At 52.7% G+C, this 19838-nt stretch overlaps 7 protein-coding genes and 1 pseudogene across 8 annotated transcripts, besides 1 other annotated feature; 5 read left to right on the top strand and 3 right to left on the bottom strand.

The window, feature by feature from the left end:
* Positions 1 to 323: 323 nt before the first annotated feature.
* On the top strand, positions 324 to 2012 carry NCS57_00234300 (uncharacterized protein; the record flags this gene model as incomplete). The annotated part of the gene is made up of 6 exons (XM_053052375.1): positions 324 to 397; positions 460 to 658; positions 713 to 1174; positions 1225 to 1453; positions 1553 to 1590; positions 1650 to 2012. 6 exons carry the CDS (start codon positions 324 to 326, stop codon positions 2010 to 2012), a joined length of 1365 nt encoding a protein of 454 aa, XP_052917621.1.
* Positions 2013 to 2296: 284 nt separating this feature from the next.
* Positions 2297 to 4480, bottom strand: NCS57_00234200 (uncharacterized protein; the record flags this gene model as incomplete). The annotated part of the gene is made up of 7 exons (XM_053052374.1): positions 2297 to 2692; positions 2744 to 3384; positions 3433 to 3807; positions 3857 to 3961; positions 4011 to 4078; positions 4128 to 4252; positions 4301 to 4480. 7 exons carry the CDS (start codon positions 4478 to 4480, stop codon positions 2297 to 2299), a joined length of 1890 nt encoding a protein of 629 aa, XP_052917620.1.
* A 1427-nt stretch (positions 4481 to 5907) lies between these two features.
* NCS57_00234100 (Origin recognition complex subunit 4) lies at positions 5908 to 8372 on the top strand (the record flags this gene model as incomplete). Its single annotated transcript, XM_053052373.1, has 4 exons — positions 5908 to 7056; positions 7107 to 7268; positions 7317 to 7745; positions 7797 to 8372. The coding sequence occupies 4 exons, from the start codon at positions 5908 to 5910 to the stop codon at positions 8370 to 8372; spliced, it is 2316 nt and encodes a 771-aa protein (XP_052917619.1).
* A 1748-nt stretch (positions 8373 to 10120) lies between these two features.
* Positions 10121 to 12923, bottom strand: NCS57_00234000 (uncharacterized protein; the record flags this gene model as incomplete). The annotated part of the gene is made up of 3 exons (XM_053052372.1): positions 10121 to 12269; positions 12319 to 12722; positions 12774 to 12923. The coding sequence occupies 3 exons, from the start codon at positions 12921 to 12923 to the stop codon at positions 10121 to 10123; spliced, it is 2703 nt and encodes a 900-aa protein (XP_052917618.1).
* Positions 12924 to 13573: 650 nt separating this feature from the next.
* On the bottom strand, positions 13574 to 14129 carry NCS57_00233900 (annotated as a pseudogene). The gene is made up of 2 exons: positions 14000 to 14129; positions 13574 to 13941 (listed from the first exon to the last, which is right to left on the bottom strand).
* Positions 13574 to 14129: a sequence feature.
* Positions 14130 to 14399: 270 nt separating this feature from the next.
* Positions 14400 to 15380, top strand: NCS57_00233800 (Methyltransf-11 domain-containing protein; the record flags this gene model as incomplete). The annotated part of the gene is made up of 2 exons (XM_053052371.1): positions 14400 to 14413; positions 14480 to 15380. The coding sequence occupies 2 exons, from the start codon at positions 14400 to 14402 to the stop codon at positions 15378 to 15380; spliced, it is 915 nt and encodes a 304-aa protein (XP_052917617.1).
* A 404-nt stretch (positions 15381 to 15784) lies between these two features.
* NCS57_00233700 (Myosin regulatory light chain cdc4) lies at positions 15785 to 16756 on the top strand (the record flags this gene model as incomplete). Its single annotated transcript, XM_053052370.1, has 4 exons — positions 15785 to 15952; positions 16220 to 16373; positions 16433 to 16666; positions 16728 to 16756. Exons 1-4 carry the CDS (start codon positions 15950 to 15952, stop codon positions 16754 to 16756), a joined length of 420 nt encoding a protein of 139 aa, XP_052917616.1. The 5' UTR covers positions 15785 to 15949.
* Positions 16757 to 17619: 863 nt separating this feature from the next.
* On the top strand, positions 17620 to 19800 carry NCS57_00233600 (Mitochondrial intermediate peptidase; the record flags this gene model as incomplete). The annotated part of the gene is made up of 2 exons (XM_053052369.1): positions 17620 to 19469; positions 19524 to 19800. 2 exons carry the CDS (start codon positions 17620 to 17622, stop codon positions 19798 to 19800), a joined length of 2127 nt encoding a protein of 708 aa, XP_052917615.1.
* Between the last annotated feature and the right edge of the window lie 38 nt (positions 19801 to 19838).

Raw genomic sequence — 19838 nt, 5'->3', positions numbered from 1 at the left:
TTTTGACCTCTTCCGCCTTCAAGTTCCTATCAACCACGACAAACCTACAAAGCAGCTCTACAATGCAACCCTCCCGCATGAATTGACCCTCATACATCTTCAGATCATCCACCTTACCTCGGTTCTTCAGTTCGGCTCTTCGCTTCGACTCTTCGCTTCAGTCTCCTCTCCTGTCTTCTTCAGTCATTCGTCACGACTCTCCTCTTTGGCTCTTCGATTCTACGCTTGCTTTTACATCCACGGGATGCCTCATCGTAAGCCTTCTCTGTCGGAAGCTTCCACCAAGGGATTCCACATTCTCGGAGCCTTGCTCCGGTTCCATCATGCCCCCGACAGCGACGTCTTTATCGGACAATTCGCTGCCAATGAGTACTCGCATCGACGCGAACGAGATCAAGTACGATATTGGCGCCGATAGGCCTGGGGTTGTACAGCATAGATTTTGCTAACTCCTATCAGCTACTTTAACCTCCCATTTCGACACCAGACTCCCCCTTTCGTCTCGGTCTCGTTCCCAACACCAAATCTGGACGGCTCAATGAAGCACCAGCCAAGCCTTCCATCTATGCCGGAGAATGCATTCGCCAATCATCTTCCTTCCACAGAAACTACACCTCGCCCACTCAACCATCCTCGAGCCTCAGTTTCGGGCTTTGGCGTTGACCCCCCACGTCCTCCTCGCGATGGGTTCGAGTAGGTATGGTTCCCGCAGGGATACTGGGCAGAGCGCCAGGTCATGATGCAACGGAAGAGCAACTCTGGCAAGAGCTTCTGGAAATGGCGTAACCGGTCCACGAAATCTGCCAGTGAATCCGATGCTCGAGAAATGTTCTTTGCATCGCCAATGACGTCGATGTCTGTGCCGCCCAACTTCAAGCCCTTTGAGCAACCGCTGCAAAGGCAGCCCGCCAGTCCTTTTGTGTCGGAATCGGCCCACGTCTTCTCACTACAGCATCCTACCACTACACGCTTATCAACTCAGGCTCGTGAGGATCGCGAGTCAAGCTCGGTATCTCCTGGTATGGGTAGTTCGAGCTCAATATCGCCCATGAGCGTCGCAGACACGGTTCGGAAAGCGACGACGGTGCCCTCTTCGCCCTCGAGCACAATAGGACTCTATGATAAAGCAAAGAAAAGCATTGAATCCAAACTGAAATTCAGGACGCGCAAAGAGGTAGTTGAGTTTCGAGCATCAATGACAGGGCAACAAACTGACAAGGCCAGCGTTGCACATGCCCCCCGATTCCCGAGTATGAGCGCCCTCGCGCAACCATGGACGGGGCCGGAAATTACCACAGTGTTCATCAAGTCACAAAGTCGGGAACCTGGTTTAAAGATGACCTTGGGAAAGTAAAGCTTCGGCGGAAGCTTTTTAGCAAGGCTCCATGGAGTCGAAAGGAGTCTAGTGATTCATACAGTAGTATGGCTAGCTCCATGAGAGAAACCCTCAAAGGTAAGACACCTCCTGCATTGCCTATTTCTAAAGATACTTCCGTTGTCTTCCATTTGTTATCTGGCCTTGAAAGTAACAGGAGAACTAACAGAAAACCAGTGCGGGTTGACTGTGTTAATAATCAGTACCCTGGAGGGGTGAGTGTTCAGCTTGCTTTGGGGCTACAAGGAGGTGCTGATATCGTTGTCCGTTACAGGAAGCCGTCCGGATCAAGACACCTCCTTTAGGTGAAGACACTGCCAGTGGAAGTCCACGCTCATTCTTCACCGAACTGGTGCCTCCGTTCGAAAACGACCCTGTTCCTTTTCTGCCTGGACCTTCTGCGAGGCGTAACTCTCTCCAAACCGTTCGCCGCAGAAGCATCACTCCACAGGTGCGTGAGTGGTGGGAACAGATGCCCAAGAAACCCGAGCAGGATCCTTTCGCTCAGGTACCTATGTTTGAGTTCCAAGTACCTGAGCACCTACCAAATAGCCCAATATGCCCAGCAAACATGGGTCACAAAGGCGGGATGGGACTATGCGTGTATCATGGGCGAAGAAAAGGTGGTAGATCATAGAGAGATGCGCGGTGAATGTTATTGGCTTGGATGAAGTTTGTGATGATAGATTTCGAAAGGTGTGCGAGTGGGTTCTAGAACTTGACAATACCTACTATGATTGATGAACTCGCTCTTGAAAAGAATATGGTTATCAACAATTGCTTTTAGACTTTATTAATATAATATCTACTTGCGCGCCCGAAGCCAGCGTTTGCTATCTAAGTATTTCCATATGTTCCTGCTCTATGGTATAGGGAGGAGGCTCTCCGTCTAGACAATGTTGGGGTCCAATGTTAAAGTCATTAAGCCTGAGAAACCTGGTTGTGTGGCGCTCCCTTGTACTCCATCTGGGTCTCATTGGGCATGACGTAGTCGTATGATGGCCCGCTCTTCTTCTTGCTCCAGAAAGACTGGCTTCCCTTGAAGAACAAGGGAGGCGGGTTGCGGATATGAGTGAGGAAGATGATGAGAACCCAGACGAGGGTGATGGTGGGAAGCATCCAAGCACTGGCCTGGAACTTGACCGCGTCGGTAGGGTTGTAGTTGAGGAGGGCGACCAAGCTCATTCCGATACCGAGAAGAGTGTAGATGGCGGTACGAACGATGCTCCATTTGCTCCAGGGGGTGGTGCGCGATACGATGGTGAGGAGGACCATCAGGATGAGGGTGATGCCAGCAGCAATGTAGGCATATTGGAACTGTACAGGAGGTTAGACACCGAAAAGATAGTTGATAACGGGTTCACTTACAACCAACTCAAAGCGCGTCCAGGTCTGCTCGTTAACCTTGGCCTCGAGGGCGTTCTCGGTGATGTTGGAGTTGGACTTGTCCTCGGAGATTTCGGTCACAAGGTCGATGCCAAAGGTCTCGAGCAGCGAGTTTTCCATGGCGTAGCTGATGGAGTAGAAGGCCTCCGCAAAAGTATTGAACTCATCCTCATCTGGGAAATCCTTGTCCTGGAGCGTCGTGGCGTACTTGGCAAACTGAGGCCAGAAATCATCCGCGATGTCGCTAATGTTGGTGACGGCGTTCTCGACGGTCGTCCAAGTTGAGGCATACTTGGGCGGGTAGAGCTTGAAGAAGTCGGTAATCATCTTGCTTAGGTTGTCTATGATGTGCTGGGTTGTCGATTTGGCAATGTCGTTGACATCGTTGAAGACGGAGTCGAGGGTCAGGTTCTTGAGGGTGTCGATGATCTTGGTCCAGATGACAAATTGGGTGAAGCCCTGCATGAAGAGAACCAGGGCCAAGTGGAAGGGGAAGTGGATGACGGTCCAGATCTGCTGGCGCACATGAGGGAGGTTGGGGTTCTTCATCCAGTCAAAGTAGACGAGGAAGACGAAGTAGACGGTGGCTGAGGCAGCAGTGACGATACCGATGGTTTGCGAGTCTGCGACTGATTAGTTCCATATCACCAGAGAGGGAAATGTGTGCTTACTCCAAGCATCAGGGCTCTTGACAATGGTGACAACACTCTGAGCAATAACAATAATTCCATCACCAAGAATCATGACAGTCAAAAGACCCATACGCTTCATCAGATGAGTGCCCTGGAAGCTGAGCACCGGCCAGATGTTTGCAAAGGCAAATGTGAGGATAACCTCGACGCCAGCGAGGACATACCACGCGATGAAGACGCGGCTGTTGCCCGCTCTAAATCGGAACGTGATGCCCAGGTAGACCAGGGCGACGATGACATTCATGCCGATCTGCATCAGCATTGGGAGACGCTGCTTCTTGTACTTGCGGATGTGCCAGAGAATGCTTGCGTATTCGACGGCTAGGCAGAGGCGTGAGATCATGAGAATGATAGCTAGTCAGAGTTAGTTGTTGATTTCGATGTGTCAAGGTGTTGTCCGTACACATGGTTCTCATCGTCTTGACATTTTGGTCGTCGGGGGTAAACTTGGGGGCAACGACGGCAAAGCCAACCATGACACCGAGATGAACACCTCGGGCCGCTCGTTCTGTATCCTGTCAGCATAAATCACTCATAAGAACTTAGTGTTGCCGTACCGAACAGACTGTCAGTCACGAAGCGCACATCGTAAAGGCCGACAACGAGCCATGTAATCCAGAGAACACTTTCATTGTCAGAACAAGTCAATTCGTGTGCTGTCTCAACCCTCATACCTAAAGTATCCAACATAGGCCTTGAAGCGATCGTGACTGTTGACACCCTGTGTCTGAGAAAATACGGTGTAATTGGCGGCAAAGAAGAGGTCGAAGAAGAGCTCGAGCAGACTGGCGTCCTCGTGCTACTTGAGGGTCAGCAGCAAATTCTGACGTGTGCGTAATTCACAAACCTTCTGGAACTGTGGGCAATCCGCCTCGAATCTGTTACCAAAGAGACTCAAGTCCGGAGCCGTGGCCTGTTTCGTCGGAGCAAGAGTTGTTGTGTCGGACCGGTCCTCGGCGATGAGAGGACTCTTGAGAAGCTGGAGCTTCTCAGCCGTCGTCTGCTCCGGCAACTCTTCGTTGGCCATCTTCACTAGCCGGCTAGAATGAAATGAACTGCCAAAGGGAAGAGATTGCAATCGAGAAAGGAACGCAAACACTTCAATCAAGTCAACACAAGAGGTAGGTCACACACTACTTATACAGATGGCGCCACAGACTCGACTGCGTGAGCAGGGATACGGATATCATTAATAGAAACAGAGGATCATCATGCAAGAGTTAGAGCAGCGGCCGACTCCAGCCTCATATGCGGCTCATCAGGGATGAGGATGATTGTGGGAGATGGTCAGCCTGGGGCGGACTCCCCCTGGTGCATTAGGGGAACGCTCAGATGCAACCCAACATCCAGCTGCGCCCAGATGATGGCCTATGATTACCGAGCTGGAGCATCAAGGGAGCAGCTTGGTTCTGACGTGAGCAAGACCTAGCGCCAGCAACGGTGCACTCGAAAAACCAACTGGGGGCCAAAAAAGCTGCGAGCAAGGGTTCTGTTCCCTCGTGGTAATCCATGATTCGTGAACACGCTCGGCCGGGGCCTGCCTGGAGAGACGCTGGATCGTCTTGGCAAGGGCGTTTTCTGGCCCACAAGGCTGGACTGGCTTGGTCCTGGGGATGAATGATAAATGAGCTGGAGCCCCCAAGCTTGGTGTAGCTCAAGTCCCGAGGACCAGGGTGGCAGTGCCAAAAGTCCCCCTGTTATGTTGGGTAGAGTCGCAGCAATCTTGGCTGATTGAGGAAGCATTTTTCGCTGCTGGAAGAGCTGATGACCAATGCTTTATGCTTACGGTTCTTGGTTGGGGATATCGTACGGGTGTACGAACACTACCTGTTTCAATTGTGTCTCTCGCACAGCTTGACTTTTGTTTTTTGGACGGTCAAGTTCATCTCCAATTGCCCATTGAAATCTTCAGTCGCGTCTCTTCTTCAACGCCATCAAATGAAGAGGGTGGTGCTCTAAATAACGCTCCCGTTTGAGCCCGACGCCTCCTTCTCCCGCCACAATGTCGATATCCTCCCAGCTGAGCCACTAGCGCAGAAAACATCATGAGGCTATCAAGGATGATCGCTGGGTCTCGGTTTCACCGCTTCACACCTCGGAGCCGACCCTCCTCTCATCCCTCGAAAAATCCAGCCTGGATAGGAAGTCGGGTGAAACGATGGATTGGGCCCATTCTCGTAGGGCTGGGAATAAGTGGGGCTATTTCTGCAGGTGATGCAAATCACGTGGCTTGGCGACAGGCGAATGCGGTTATGCATTTACTGAGGAGTTCTACCAAATGAAGCGCTTAATCTCGGCGCGTCTAACGCGTCTCCCTGACCCCATTGATTCACCATGTGCATGGCCGTTGTTTGTTTGGCGCATGCGACTTGACAATTCAACATGATTCGATGCTAGAGTCTGCTTTTGAACCTCTCCTGACAGCAGCATCTTGCCTGCTCAAACTATAACACCATGGACCTCGCTGTTACACCGACCGGCCGAAAACGAGCCCACATCGAAACCGACGATCCAGTCCCTACTCCTGCGACCCTCAAGAGACGCCGCCTCGATGATCTCACCGCTGGATCCCCTTCGACTCCCAAAGCCATTAATGCTATCAATGCGGCGATACCTGCGGTAGTGAATAGCCAGAATGGATGGCCACCTGTGGATGAGAATATGGACATGACGGGCCTCGGCAAGCAACCTGGGGCCCTTCCACCAAACCCATTCCAAACAACACCACAACCTGCACCTGCCTCCGCTTTCCGCCCGGCAATCAAACTCTCTGCGCTTAAGGGTACAAAATGGGATACTGGGGAGGAGCGTCGCCCCGTTTTGCCAAAGAAAGTTGGGCCTGGCCGGCCCAGGAAGACCGCCACACCGAAGAAGCCTGCAGCCCCGAAGGGCAGGCCACGGAAGCGAAAAACACAAGATACGGCCGAAGATGCGAACAAGGATGGAGATGAAGCAGTGGCTCACGAATCCACCGACGAGCTATTGACGGTGCCAGATGGATTGCTTTCAGCCTCTAAACCAACACCCAAAGGAATCTTGACTCCATCAAAGAAGAGAGGACCTCGGGGTCGGAAGAATGTCACTTTCGGGGCTGGTCATGATGCAAACGGCGAAGTCTTCTTTGAAGATTTGCCAAAGAAGCCCCGGACACCGCGCAAGGCGGCCAAGTCGGAGGCGGACGAGATTGTGTGCGCCATCTGCCTGAAGCCCGATTCCAAGGCACCAAATCAGATTATTCTCTGCGACATTTGCGATTTTGCAGTTCACCAAGAATGCTATGGTGTGCCCGAGATTCCAGAAGGAGATTGGCTCTGCAAGTCATGTGCTCAGGAGGATGTGCTGAAGACGCCAAAGAAGGCTGGAGAGACGAACATCCCGACTATCACAATAGCGGCAGAGGTACCCGAGATTCCGAACCTGGAGCAACATGTTAGATCACTACAGAGAGTCCTCCTGGACCGATGCACGGGGCGGAGACGGTTACAATTGGCTGGGCAGCTGGAGGCAGAGGAGAAGGTCTACCAGCTTGTTGAACAGACGGTGGTTGCTGGTGAGGGTAACTCAATGCTTCTGATTGGGGCCAGGGGCTGTGGAAAGACTACGGTAAGATGTCACCCGCCTTGGGCGTCACTCAGTCAACTAACTTGTGACAGCTTCTTGAAAGGGTCATTGCAGACATTGCTCAAGAGCACAAGAACGACTTCCACGTGGTCAGGTTAAACGGTTTCATCCATACAGATGACAAGCTCGCACTCAAAGAGATATGGCGGCAGCTTGGAAAGGAGATGCAAGTTGAAGACGACTTGGTGAACAGGGTGAGTACAACCTTCGCTTCCTTTGCCTATCTCAACTCACGCTTCTAGACCAACTACGCCGACACCATGGCATCCTTGCTTGCCCTGCTGTCTCATCCATCTGAAATCATCGGCACAGACGAGGGTGTCACGTCGCAGTCGATTGTCTTTGTCATTGACGAGTTCGACATGTTTGCCTCTCACCCTCGACAAACACTATTGTACAACTTGTTCGATATCGCACAGTCTCGAAAGGCGCCCATCGCAGTGGTTGGCTGTACGACTCGACTGGATGTTGTGGAAATGCTCGAGAAGCGAGTCAAGAGTCGGTTCAGCCATCGATACGCTTACCTCTCCATGCCCAAGTCATTGCCAGCATACTGGCAAGTGTGCAGACAGGGTCTGGTCGTGGACAGCGATGAAGCTGAGAAGGAGGGCATCAATACTTACCTTGAAGGACACGCCGAGTTTCAGCAGTATTGGAACCAGAAGATAGAGGCAAGTAAAGCCCTCCTTGACCGAGACCAAGTATACTGACCAGCTACGCAGGGGTTGTACAGGGAGCGGTCATTCCAAGATCTGCTCCAGTATCACTATTACACGACCAAATCAGCTTCGGCGTTCCTTACCGAATGGATCCTGCCTTTGTCGGCTCTCTCGGCGAGCGATGTGACACTAAAGATACCTGCTCTGCAGAGCGAGGTTGAGTCCCTCACGCCCCCTGACAACCGACTGCATCTCCTATCCACGCTATCAGAGTTGGACCTGGGACTGCTCATCGCGGCAGCACGACTGGACATTGTAGCGCACACAGACACGGTCAATCTGGCCATGGCGTACGACGAGTACAGCTCCTTGATGGGGAAGCAGCGTGTGCACTCGGCAACATCAGGCATGCTGGCCGTGGGCGGCGGTGTCCGGGTATGGAGCCGTGGAGTCGCTGGCATCGCATGGGAACGTCTCATCTCGCTCGGACTGCTGGTGCCTGCCGGCATAGGAGGCGCAAGGACTCTGGGTCACGGAGGACTTGAAGGCAAGATGTGGAAGGTGGACGTGGCATTGGAGGAGATACCTGCGGCGGTGAAGCTGAGCACTGTACTAGCGAGATGGTGTAGAGAGATTTAGAAGGGCATTGTTTGATGAGGCGTCCAGGCTGCATGCGAAAACGAGGCATTTCTGTGCTGATTTGCTATGAGCGGTATTGAAGAACAATGAAAACCTACATATAGAGTAATTAAAACATGTCAAGAATTTCTTGCTACCTGTTTATCGTTCGAAATCTCTGCGGAATTCTGAGAAATCTCTCCTTCTCACGGTATATCATATGAGCAATATAAAGAAGTACCATATTCTAGGTATCTTGTTGCTTTTAAGTAGAGTTTGTATGAAGTAGGTAGCTAGTCTCAGCTTACAAAGGAGATTATTCAGTGTATAACTATAGTAGTAGGTATTTCGAGGAAGTCAATCCCGGCGTTTTTCTCATTTTATATCCCATAGCTAGTACCAGCCTTAACTTTCGTGTATCCTTTCAACCGCCTGCGTTTTTCTCTCGAATCTCGTCTAGAACTTGATCAGTATTTGAGATACATGTAAATGTGTGCCGTAGATACTCACTGTTGACTTGCAACAAACTCTTACTTCATCTCTCACCAGTCTGTCAGACCCAAGCCTCTGCGTTTGGCGTCAAGAGGCTCGTCAAACATGCCCGCCTCGAGTGTCTCGAGGTCTTCTATCCCCGTCGTTGACTGCCGACGAGGGAAAATGAGGCCGACGGGGACGGTAAAGATTCTAAGTGATAGGCCGAGCATTGTGTTTTGATGCTTTTCTTGTGAAAAGAAAGAGGTAGCTTCGCAAAGTGATGCTCTTGGTAGGTAGAAGAGGTGAGAGTGGTTGAGAGGGTGCTAAAGTCTGCAGATATCACCAACATCTCCCAAAAGGCCTCACGGCACGACTCTATACTTATACCCATTCGCCATCCAGGCCGGCCTCCCCGCGTTTTCGAAGCCAGGTGTTCTGTTCCCCCATCCGAGCACCCCAAGGCTGATGCCATGTCCGTTCGACGGAAAGGGGCAAGAATGCTAGGACGAATAGTAAGGAAGAGAGCATCACCGTCAAAGGCTAAGGCTAAGGTAGCGCCAGCGCCTCGCGGAGGTCGCGATCTCGGTGGCGGGAGGGACTGGAATGCGGATTTTCAGGGCGTAGAGGTAAGCTTCATCCGAATGGCCCAGGAGTAAGAGGGTCGTGAATGCCAACCATGGTGGGTTGATGCAGATCTTGTGCTTCTTTAGTAGGTCCCTGAGGATTTTGACGATCTACGTTATGTGATGAGATATGGCGGCGGGAGTCAAAGGCGAAAGGGGAGCACCTGATGCCTGGGAGGATGGTACTTATGCAGGCCAGATACCTTTCTTGCCTTACATGCTGTATCTATTCGCCTTCAGAGACCACATGTGTCCTTGGGATGGTCATACCGCTCTTGAGATATATGACATAGGGGTCGAGAATCTCATGTTGCCACTCCTCCAATCTCTGGCATCTTCATATTATACAGCCCTACACAGCTTCTCGTCCAAACTTTAACCAATCCTAATCTCCAACTTTGTCATCTTGGAGCCAAGAATACAATAGACACATAAACTTTAGAGTGAAGGATGGCACCGGTTCAGCTCGGCTGGATTCAACCCGTCTGTTTGGGAGAGATACCCTCAAATCAAGTATCACAAAATTATCCATCCATCCCATCCCCCCAAACGCCGTCATTCCTCTCATTGTCCATACAATCAATGGGTAGTTAGCATTAAGCATTTCACGTCCCAAACCGTCCATGAATCCATCATCCATCCCAATTAACTTAAACGTGATCAATTCATGTCTCATTCCACAACCAGACCCTCCAGCACCCGCATCGCTTTTGAGCCCTCGTTCTCGAACCGGCTCACTATCGATTCGCACTCGAGCTTTAGCTTGTTCTCGGCTTCTGCTGCATTGTGGTAGATCCACTCCTGCACTGTCATCTGCTTCTCAGGCGATGTCAAACTCTGTCCCTGCTTCAAGAATCGATCCGCGCCATTCTCCTTGTCTGAGTTGGTCCGTGGTGACCCAAAAACGGCCTCGAGGTCCAGTTCGGTCCATGGCGTTGTGCTGCGTAGACCGACGATCATGTTACGCTTGGACGGCGAGCCACGTGTAGGAGTTGAAACTGGGGGCGCGAGGGCAACTCGCTTAGGGTTGGCGCTGGCTGCAGGCTTTGATGACGGCGGCTGGTTCTCAGCATCAGAGGATTGAGGAGACTGAGACGGTGAGATGGCTGCTTGTCGGGCGGATGGCGCAGGGGAAATGATCCGTCCCGGCGTTGATGGAGGGTTCGCCAGATGAGCGGAACTAGGAGGTGGCGATGATGGCCGCGCCGATTCAAACGACACCACTCGAGCGGCGGCATGCTCGCCCTTCTGTTCCTTAGCAGAATGCACTTCAACGTCATCTTGCACATCTTCTTCTGATCGTTGCATGGATGGCTGCGCTGCCTCTTCGCCTTCAATCGACTTCCGGGCATCAAGGGACTTCTTGGACGGCCGCCCTCGACCGCGCTTGGGAGGGGCAACACTCGCCTGGCTCTCCTCAGCGACCAGGGACGCACGGGATGCTAGTGATGCCTTGGATGGACGACCACGGCCTCGCTTAACCGGGGGCTCTTCCGGAGTCTCAACGGGTGTTTGAGTTGGCGCTTCAACAAGTTCGAGTTCATCAGCCGACGCTTGGGAGACGAGTGACGCCTTGGAGGGTCGTCCGCGACCTCGCTTGCCCGCTGCGCTCGAGCGAGCAGCCGCCGACTTCTTGACAACTGTATCTGTGCTGACCATGCTTTCCTCATGGGCTGGCTCTTTCACCTCTGGTTCCCATTCTGGTGTAGTAGACTTCTCGGGGACTTCCTCGGGTTGTGGAGTTTCCTCGGGGAGCGTATGGTCTTCTTCTTCAACAGGCTGTGCGGCGGCCTTGCCCTTCTTCGACTTGACCTGCTTCGACACCTTTCGAGTCCCAGCCTTTCGTCCCTTCTTCGGAACATGGAGCTCCTCAGGTTCCGGCTCTGGTTCCGGCTCTGGTTCGACCTCGGGCTCCGGTTCAGGTTCTGACTCAGGTTCTGGTTCCCGTTCCGGCTCCGGCTCATCGACTTCCATTTCAGCTTGCAGAGCCCTAAGCTCATCGTCAACCTCGGCTTCATCCACCTCAGCTGGTTCAGGGTCGAACATGGCATAATCCTGTGATTGATCGGCCTTGGCCTTTGCTCCCTTCTTTTTAGCCTTTAGCCGCTCGGAATCAGAATCGACTGTGATCTCTTCATCCTCGGTCAGTTGCCTCTCCAGGTCTGCCTCCAGTTGACGCTCAATCTCATCATCGTCCGGGAAGGTTCCAGGTGTTGATTCGTAGGCAGGCATAGATACTTCAGAGGCAACAGATGTCGTAGAAACTGTGCGTGTAGAATTGGTGGCCTTCTTGGTCTTCTTTCGCCCACCCTTCTTGGGAGCGGAAGCTTCGTCCATCTCCACATCCTCCTCTTGTTCCAAGGTCGAATCGGGTACGGCGACGCTGCCGCGGGTTCGTGTTGCGCGTTTCTTAGCAGCAGGAGCTTCTGACATGGCCATGCTGGCATCCTCGATTGCTGTACTGTCTCGCTTCTTTCCCCGAGAAGGCTTGGGTGGTGCCTCTTCCTGGATCGACTCTTCCACCTCTTCAACGGGTTCTTTCTTGGCCTTCGTCTTCCGTCCCTTTTTCGGGGCGGCCTTGCGAGCTTTTGCCTTCTTTCCACCTTGTGTTGAGGTTGTGGTAAGAACACTGTCTTCGGGGCCAGCGACTGATTCGTTAAGGGATGGCGCTTCCGATGTGGCCGTGGCGACAGATTGAACAGATAGGCGCGAGGCCTTGGATGCGCGCCCGGCTTTGCTCTTGGGTGGCTTCTTGTGGTTTTGTGCCTCATCAAGCAAGATGAAGAAAGGACAGTTGGGTGATCGGTTGAAGTGCTCCTCACTAGGCAAATGTTAGCTAGAAGCGAGAAATGTGAGAATGGAATACTCACAGTGGTATGTCACCAGGCTCCCATCCGTCGAGGGCAAGTTGGCAGTATGCGCATGTTGCCATGTCATCCGAATCCTCGGTCGGTGTGTATTTCCATCCAGCGTCAACCAGTTGCTTGGTTTTGCACTTCCAGCCCTTCTTGGAATCGTGAGGCCACCTGCCAGCAAAGGTCGCTTTTCTAGCCTCCCTCATGTATGGTTGATTTGGGTCTTCTTGCGCATAGTCTCCCACCTCGGCCTCAATCGCGGCGACGACGGCCCAGCCACACTCGGGGGCATGCTTGAGATGTTCTAGGAGAGGATCGTCGAAAGCCTCCCAGCCGTCGAGGCCCTTGTGACATAGAAAGCAGTTGACATTGTCGGGACTTTGTGGGGTAGGGTTGAAGAATAGACCAGCACGGGAAAGCTATTGAACATGTTAGCATTGGTTTACGTGGCGGCGCACAATAATCCATACACTCGCGGCTGAGATGTTCTTGTGCGGCCAAGCGAGGGCCTTGGTGCCTCTGCCACCAGCTGTTGACCCTCGCTTTTTTACACTCTTGTGAAAAGAAGCCAGGCGGCTCTCATATGTGATGTACTGGTCGGTAATGTCGTCGAAAGACATGATTGCGATGATGCGACGCGTCGGGTCGCGGTTGGTTGAGGGTATCTGCAGTCAAGGCGCGAAGCGAGGCCTCGTTGGCGATGTGGACGCAAGGAACCACGAGACACGACGGCTATGAGGGAGGAAAAATCCAGGAAAAATTAGTGAGCATTTCAATATCAAAGGCTCGTCTGAAAATAGCGCTGGGCGTCGCGTAGGAAGCTCGAGGGGATGTCGAATTGCGATGTATGGGAAGAGTGTTGTTTGGAAGGAATATTGATTGATGGCCGTAGCAAGAGGCCCGCTGCGGTCCAGTAATGGCTTTGGGTGGGTCCAGGCGCGTTTGTTTACTTTGGTGGGTCAACCAGGTCTTTGACCCCAGAGATCCAAACAACCCGATCACCAATAGAATATATGGGACTGTTCAAAGCGCCTAGGTTAAGGGTATTGATTTGTCTATGCTTGCTGCAACTGAAAGTCTGCAGTTACTTTGTGTTTTGTGTGTTTTGACAGGATAGAAACGATTGCTTTTTTGCGACAGGCTGGCTTCTCGGCTACCCGGGTAACTTGCTAGCTGAGAGGACGGGAGCATGCCAAACTTAGATATCATATCATATTGACCACAAAGCTACGTGTTCTTGGCCTTGATACTGTGGCCTCCAATCAAGTATTCACAGCTTCCCAGCTGCTTTCAGTCCTCGCTCACCATCCACCAAGATGCACCACCCTTCGTGACCCCGGCCGCCATCACCGGCCACAACTGCGTCGAATCCACCTTGCTCGTTGGCAAACTTGAGGACGTCATCGTCAAAGCTACCGGGCTGCAGCCACACAGATGGGATGCCAAGCTCCTTTGCCTCCTGGAGCACCTTGAGAGTTGCTGAAGGGGGGGTGATGACTGAAATGGACGTCTGCTTGGGGTTGGGAAGCGCAGTAACGCTGGGGACTGTAGGATGGTCCTTTTCTAAAGCAGAAATAGTTGCCGACCCCGGATTGATGGGCGTGACTGGCAGATCATGATAGAGATACCAGGCAAAGACTATTTACACTGTCAGTCGACACGGCTTTCATGAGATATTGACATGGATGGATTTAACCTCGGTGGCCGAACTTGGCGGGGTTTGAGCTCGCGCCCACTACCGCAAAGGCAGAAGACGCAAAGAACTTGCGAACAGTGGCTTCGGTAGTCATTTTTAAAGTCGATTGGGTATTGGCTATCGGTATTTGGGCTTTGGCAGTTCAGGATTGTCAATCAAGGATGCGAGAGTTCAAGGGAGGATGAAGGTTCCGTTATCACCCACGCCGCTGCGGGGCTGCGGCAAGTCGCCATACACCGATCACTCCATGTATCTTAAGTGCTTGTGTCATGTCATATGTCAGGCCGAAGCCACAGCTGCGAGTTATAAATCAGTTGATTCTGCTTGTGCACCCTTTCTTATTCTTAAGCTACTCTCAAAGTACAGTAACCGTGATCAATAAGCCATCGTGACCGTGAACATGTCCGTATTTGGGTAAGTCATCATGGTCAAGCCGATGGATGCATCTCCTAGGACAATGCGGAACTAACACCACCGCAGAAGGGCAACTTTCTCTGCTGCAAGATTCGCCGAAGCCAGGCCCACGTACCCTGCAAGCCTGTTCAAGACAATTCTGGGGTATTACAATCATGAGGATCCTCATGGCACGCTTCTGGACTTGGGTTGTGGCCATGGAATTGTTGCTAGGGAGCTGAGCCCCCGCTTTGCCAGAGCCATCGCCATTGACCCAAGTGATGGGATGATCCGACTGGCAATGCAAACCCATGCCGAGCACACCAAGATCTCATTCCGTCAGGGCTACGCCGAGGACTTGTCTTTTCTACCTGCACACTCGGTAGACATGGCTGCAGCTGGCCAGGCAGCGCATTGGTTCAACTACCCCCAAGTCTGGCCAGAGTTGTCCAGGGTAGTCAAGCCAGGTGGCTCACTGGCCTTTTGGGGGTACAAGGACAACATCCTCATTGGACACCGGCGAGCCAACGAGATATTTGAGAAGTTCTGCTACGGCGAAGGAGAAGTGTTGCCCGGCGTGGAGGGGATGAACCAGTATTGGGAGCGTCCTGGACGAGACATCCTCCGCGACCTGCTGGCTGATGTCAAGCCCCCTGAGTCGGAGTGGGACAAGATCAAGCGAATCACCTACAACGTCGACAAAGATACGACTGAGATTGCAGGCCCAGAGACGGCCTGGATGAGAAAGAAGCTCACCCTCGGGCAGTTTGAGGCCTATGTGCGCACCTTTACCGGGTACCAGGGCTGGATGGATGCGCACCTGGACAAGAAGAGCCGTGCCGAAGGTGGTGAGGGAGACATTGTGGACTTTATGTTTGATCAGATCCTGGAGGCGGAACCTGAGTGGAAGGAGAAGGGTGATCGCTGGAGAGATGTCGAGGTTGAATCTGTCTGGGGCACGTATATTCTGCTGGCGACGAGGAAGTGAGGATGAAGACGAGTCAGGACGGATATTCCGCCAAGACTTGATGAAAGCGATCGACAGCCACGCAACAGACATTTATGCAAATGCAATGGCCTCCAAGCCCATTTTTTACACATAGAGACCAATCCCTTTGATAAGAGCGATGCATATTTACCCAAGTTTCAATAGTTTCACCGCCTCGATTGGCTAGTAGATGGTCGACAATATAAAGCCGACATCATGCACCCATAGCTAGATAACAGACCCTGCTCTGGCGATCAACCGCCCAATCTATTCTGTCACCCCGGCTGGCTTCGGTTGGGCGACCAGCCTGGGCCATGGGCTGACACGGTTGCCCCGTCAGTCTCAGGCAAAAGGACAGCAGGGAGGCCAAGGCGTGAATTGAAATGCACAGCGAGTGCAAGCCTGGTCCTCTTTTCTTACTTCTTCATCCTTCAACACCACTCAACCTCTCAAAAAACCATCACCAAGCATTTTTTTCGCAGTCACTCCTGTGCAATCTCCAGTACTCGTTCGCCACTGCTCCCGTGTCACAAGCTCAAGCCCATCAGCCGCACACACCCAAACCCAAAATGGTGAGTCCCAGTTGCCCCGGACACCCCTTTCTCGATGGCGTAAACAACCCACCCCGCCCTCTGATTCGACAGCCGGCCGCCCGAACAGTGGAAGAGCTTGGAAAGTTGGTTTTGCATCATCTTGCGCGAAACAAACAGTCTCGGACTTTCTGCAACTTTCATCTTTCCACATCTCCGCACCTGAATCGCAATCGCAGCACTTCAACCAGCGCATCACAACACAACACAACACAAGCAATCATGTCTTCTAACAAGTTTGACTCTCAGGCTTCGACCAACTACAAGGAGGCTTTCGCCCTGTTCGACAAGCGCGGCAATGGCCGTGTCTCCCTCGAAAGCCTGGGCGACCTTCTCCGCGCCTGCGGCCAGAACCCTACCCTCTCCGAGATCCAGGACCTCGAGAAGAACGTTGGCGGTGACTGTGAGTATTTTGTTTTGATGCCAGATGTTCCAGGGTGCCCGCTGACTTCATGCGCACAGTCGATTTCGAGACCTTCCAGCGTGTTCTGAACCGCCCCGGCGGCTTCCGCGACCCAGGCGAGCCCGAGGAGTACTGCCGCGGTTTCCAGGTGTTTGACAAAGACATGACGGGATTCATCGGCGTCGGCCAGCTCAAGTACATCCTCACAAACCTCGGCGAGAAGATGACCGATGAGGAGGTGGATGAGCTCCTCAAGGCTGTCGACACCAGCTCAGGCCAGGTCAACTACACTGGTACGTTTCCTACATCTCACGCCTTGCTTGTATAACCAATAAATGACTGATCCGATTGCAGATCTCGTGCGAACCATCCTCGCCAACTAGGCGGTACAAGACAATGGGCGGATCAGTTAATGCATCTACGTGGAAGGGCCGGCGTTTGCTTGTTTGATTATGGAATTGGAATCGGCTATGGATACACCGAATTGATGAATTATCGCTAAGCCTTTCGGCGAAGCACCAGCATGTATGGATTTCTGGTAGATACTTTGGGGGCAAGCAGGAGTCTAGAATTGATGCTCTTGTGTCTCTTGATTACTCATTCCTGTGATGCTGTTCGGGAGGGTGTTTCACCATGATCAGGGGCAGAATGGGGCACAAAGACGTGCAACAGCCTCAGCATGATATCACAATCCTTTTGTTTACATTTGCCCGCATAATAATCAAGGCTTCCAATCAAAATCATGACTCATGCGCCCTCAATTGTTGGACCGCCCTGACCTGATCATGATGCCCGTGGCTGGCCTGGCGATCATACCGCCCCGCCACAGCACCCGATTGCCCCGCGTTTTCCATTCGCTAGCGGCGGATTGAGGCAGGAGCTTCAGCTGCATCACCAGTAGCTCTCGCCCCATCTCCCTGCATCAACACCACACCTTGACGCCTTGGTAGACGCCTGATCAATAGAGCTTCTGCCTGTCGAACCCCTCTTTTGCATCCTTCACCTTCTGGCCTCAATCCCATAATCTATAAAGCCGACCGGCTGCCCAGCCAGAAACAACCCACTTCTTGTCCTGGCCGCCAAGCTGGACAAGCGTGCTTCCCGCAAGCCCCTCCTCCTACTCTCCCTCCTCGTTCTCGTCCTCGCCATCACTCTGGCTTCCTCACGAGCCTTCTCCCGACTCGGATCACTTGCCAGTCACTTCAGATTCCAAGCCGCGCGCTCTGCCATCCCTACAAGACAGCTCATGACCAGCACCATGGTTCCCGACAAGTACCGTAACCCTCCGCAGGCGCCGCCGCTGTTCACCGCCACCCCCGAGTCGATTGCGGCCGACACGAAGAAGCTCTGCGACGTCACCAAGAATGTCCTAGACTCGGTGGTTGCCGATGTTCCCGCCGACAAGGCTACCTTTGCCAAAGCTCTTGAGCCTATCCTGCTGGACGAGAACTTGGCTGCCACCCAGCGACGCATCTTGACTTTCTATCACCATGTTTCCACCAACAAGGAACTGCGAGATGCCTCCACCGAGTCTGAGAGAGTCTTCAATGACTTTGGAATTGAGTGCAACATGCGAGAGGACGTCTTCAAGGTCGTCGACGGAGCCTTCGCGAACCGAACTTCTGAAGATCTGAGCAAGGAACAGCTGCATGTCCTCGAGAAGGAACGACAAAAGTACATCCGAAACGGTCTGCGTCTTCCTGCCGGCCCCAAGCGAGACAGATTCAAGGAGATCCAGAAGCGCCTGAGCGAGCTCGAGATCCAGTGCCAGACCAACCTCAACGAGGAGAAGGGTGCTATCTGGTTCACACCCGAGGAGCTTAAGGGTGTCCCTTCTGATGACATTGACATTGACTCTCTCGAGAAGGGAACTGGAGAGAACGAGGGCAAGGTCAAGCTTTCCTTCAAGTACAACCACTACTTCCCCCTCATCAAGCACGCCGTCAACGCCGACACTCGCCGCAAGTACACCATTGCGGAATCTAACAAGGCCAACATCAACGTGCCATTGTTCCAGGAAGTCATCACCCTCCGAGATGAGGCTGCCCGACTTCTGGGATACGAAAACCATGCAGCCCTCCGGATCGAGGAGAAGATGGCCAAGGGCCCTGGAGCTGTCAGAGAATTCCTGGACGATCTTCGAACTCGGCTGGCTGAGGGCGGAGCAAAGGAGATTAACAAGCTTTTGGAGTACAAGAAGAAGGACCTTGAGGAGCGTGGCCTCCCAGTTGACGACAACTTCTTCATGTGGGACACATCCTTCTACTCGCGTATTCAGAAGGAGAAGGAGTACAGTGTCGATGAGACTAAGATCTCCCAGTACTTCCCGGTTGAGTCGACATTTGCTGGCATGCTCAAGATTTTTGAGGAAATCTTTGGCTTCGTTTTCGTTGAGCTCAAGCCTGATGAGCGAGCTCGACTTAGCCCTACTGGCAAGGCCGAGGATATTGTGTGGCACGAGGATGTCTTGATCTACAGTGTGTGGGATGACGAGGCTTCAGGTGGCAACTTCTGTGGCTACCTGTACCTGGATCTGCATCCCCGTGATAACAAGTATGGCCACAATGCCAACTTCAACCTTGAGCCAGGCTACATCGCTGAGGATGGCAAGAAGCACTACCCTGTTACTGCTCTTGTCTGCAACTTCAGCAAGCCTTCCCCTAAGAAGCCTTCGTTGCTCAAGCATCATGAGGTTGTGACCCTGTTCCACGAGCTGGGCCACGGCATCCACGACTTGGCTGGACGTACCCGCTACAGCTACTTCCATGGAACTTCTACCGTACTGGACTTTGTCGAGGCACCTTCTCAGATGCTTGAGAACTGGTGCTGGACTCCTAGCGTGCTCAAGTCGCTCTCCAAGCACTGGGAGACTGGCGAACAGATCCCCGATGAGCTGATTGAGAAGCTGGTTTCCACCAAGCGCCTCAACTCAGCCATTGGTGCTCTGGGTCAGCTGACAATTGGCATTTTCGACATGACTGTGCATACGCCCGAGTCTCACGAAGCGGTCAAGCAGCTGAACGCTGGTCGGCTGTGGAACGAGCTTCGACACAACATCTCCGGAACCAAGGGCCCTGAGGACCTTGGACAAGGCCTGTAAGTATTGACTGTATTACCTTGACTATGAGTAGCACGCTAACGGTGAAGCAGCGAATGGGGTAACCGACATGCTGGTATTGGCCACTTCATTGGTGGATATGATGCCGGCTACTATGGCTACCTCTACTCTGAGGTGTTCTCTCTCGACATGTTCCACTCGTTCTTTGCGAAGAACCCTATGAACGGTGAGGAAGGCCGCCGATATCGCCACACGGTCCTGGAGAGGGGTGGCAGCATTCCCGAGATGGATTTCTTGAAGGAGTTCCTGGGTAGAGAGCCTAGCTCAGAGGCTTTCTACAAGGAGCTTGGACTTTCGTCATCTACTTAAAGAAGGAGGTGTTTTGGTGCCGGCATTGGCAACATAGA

This window comes from Fusarium keratoplasticum, chromosome 2 (genome assembly GCF_025433545.1).
Source record: "Fusarium keratoplasticum isolate Fu6.1 chromosome 2, whole genome shotgun sequence".
Lineage (NCBI taxonomy): Eukaryota > Fungi > Ascomycota > Sordariomycetes > Hypocreales > Nectriaceae > Fusarium > Fusarium keratoplasticum.
Note: the sequence above shows the minus strand (reverse complement) of the source record. Positions and strands in the feature narration are given on the sequence as shown.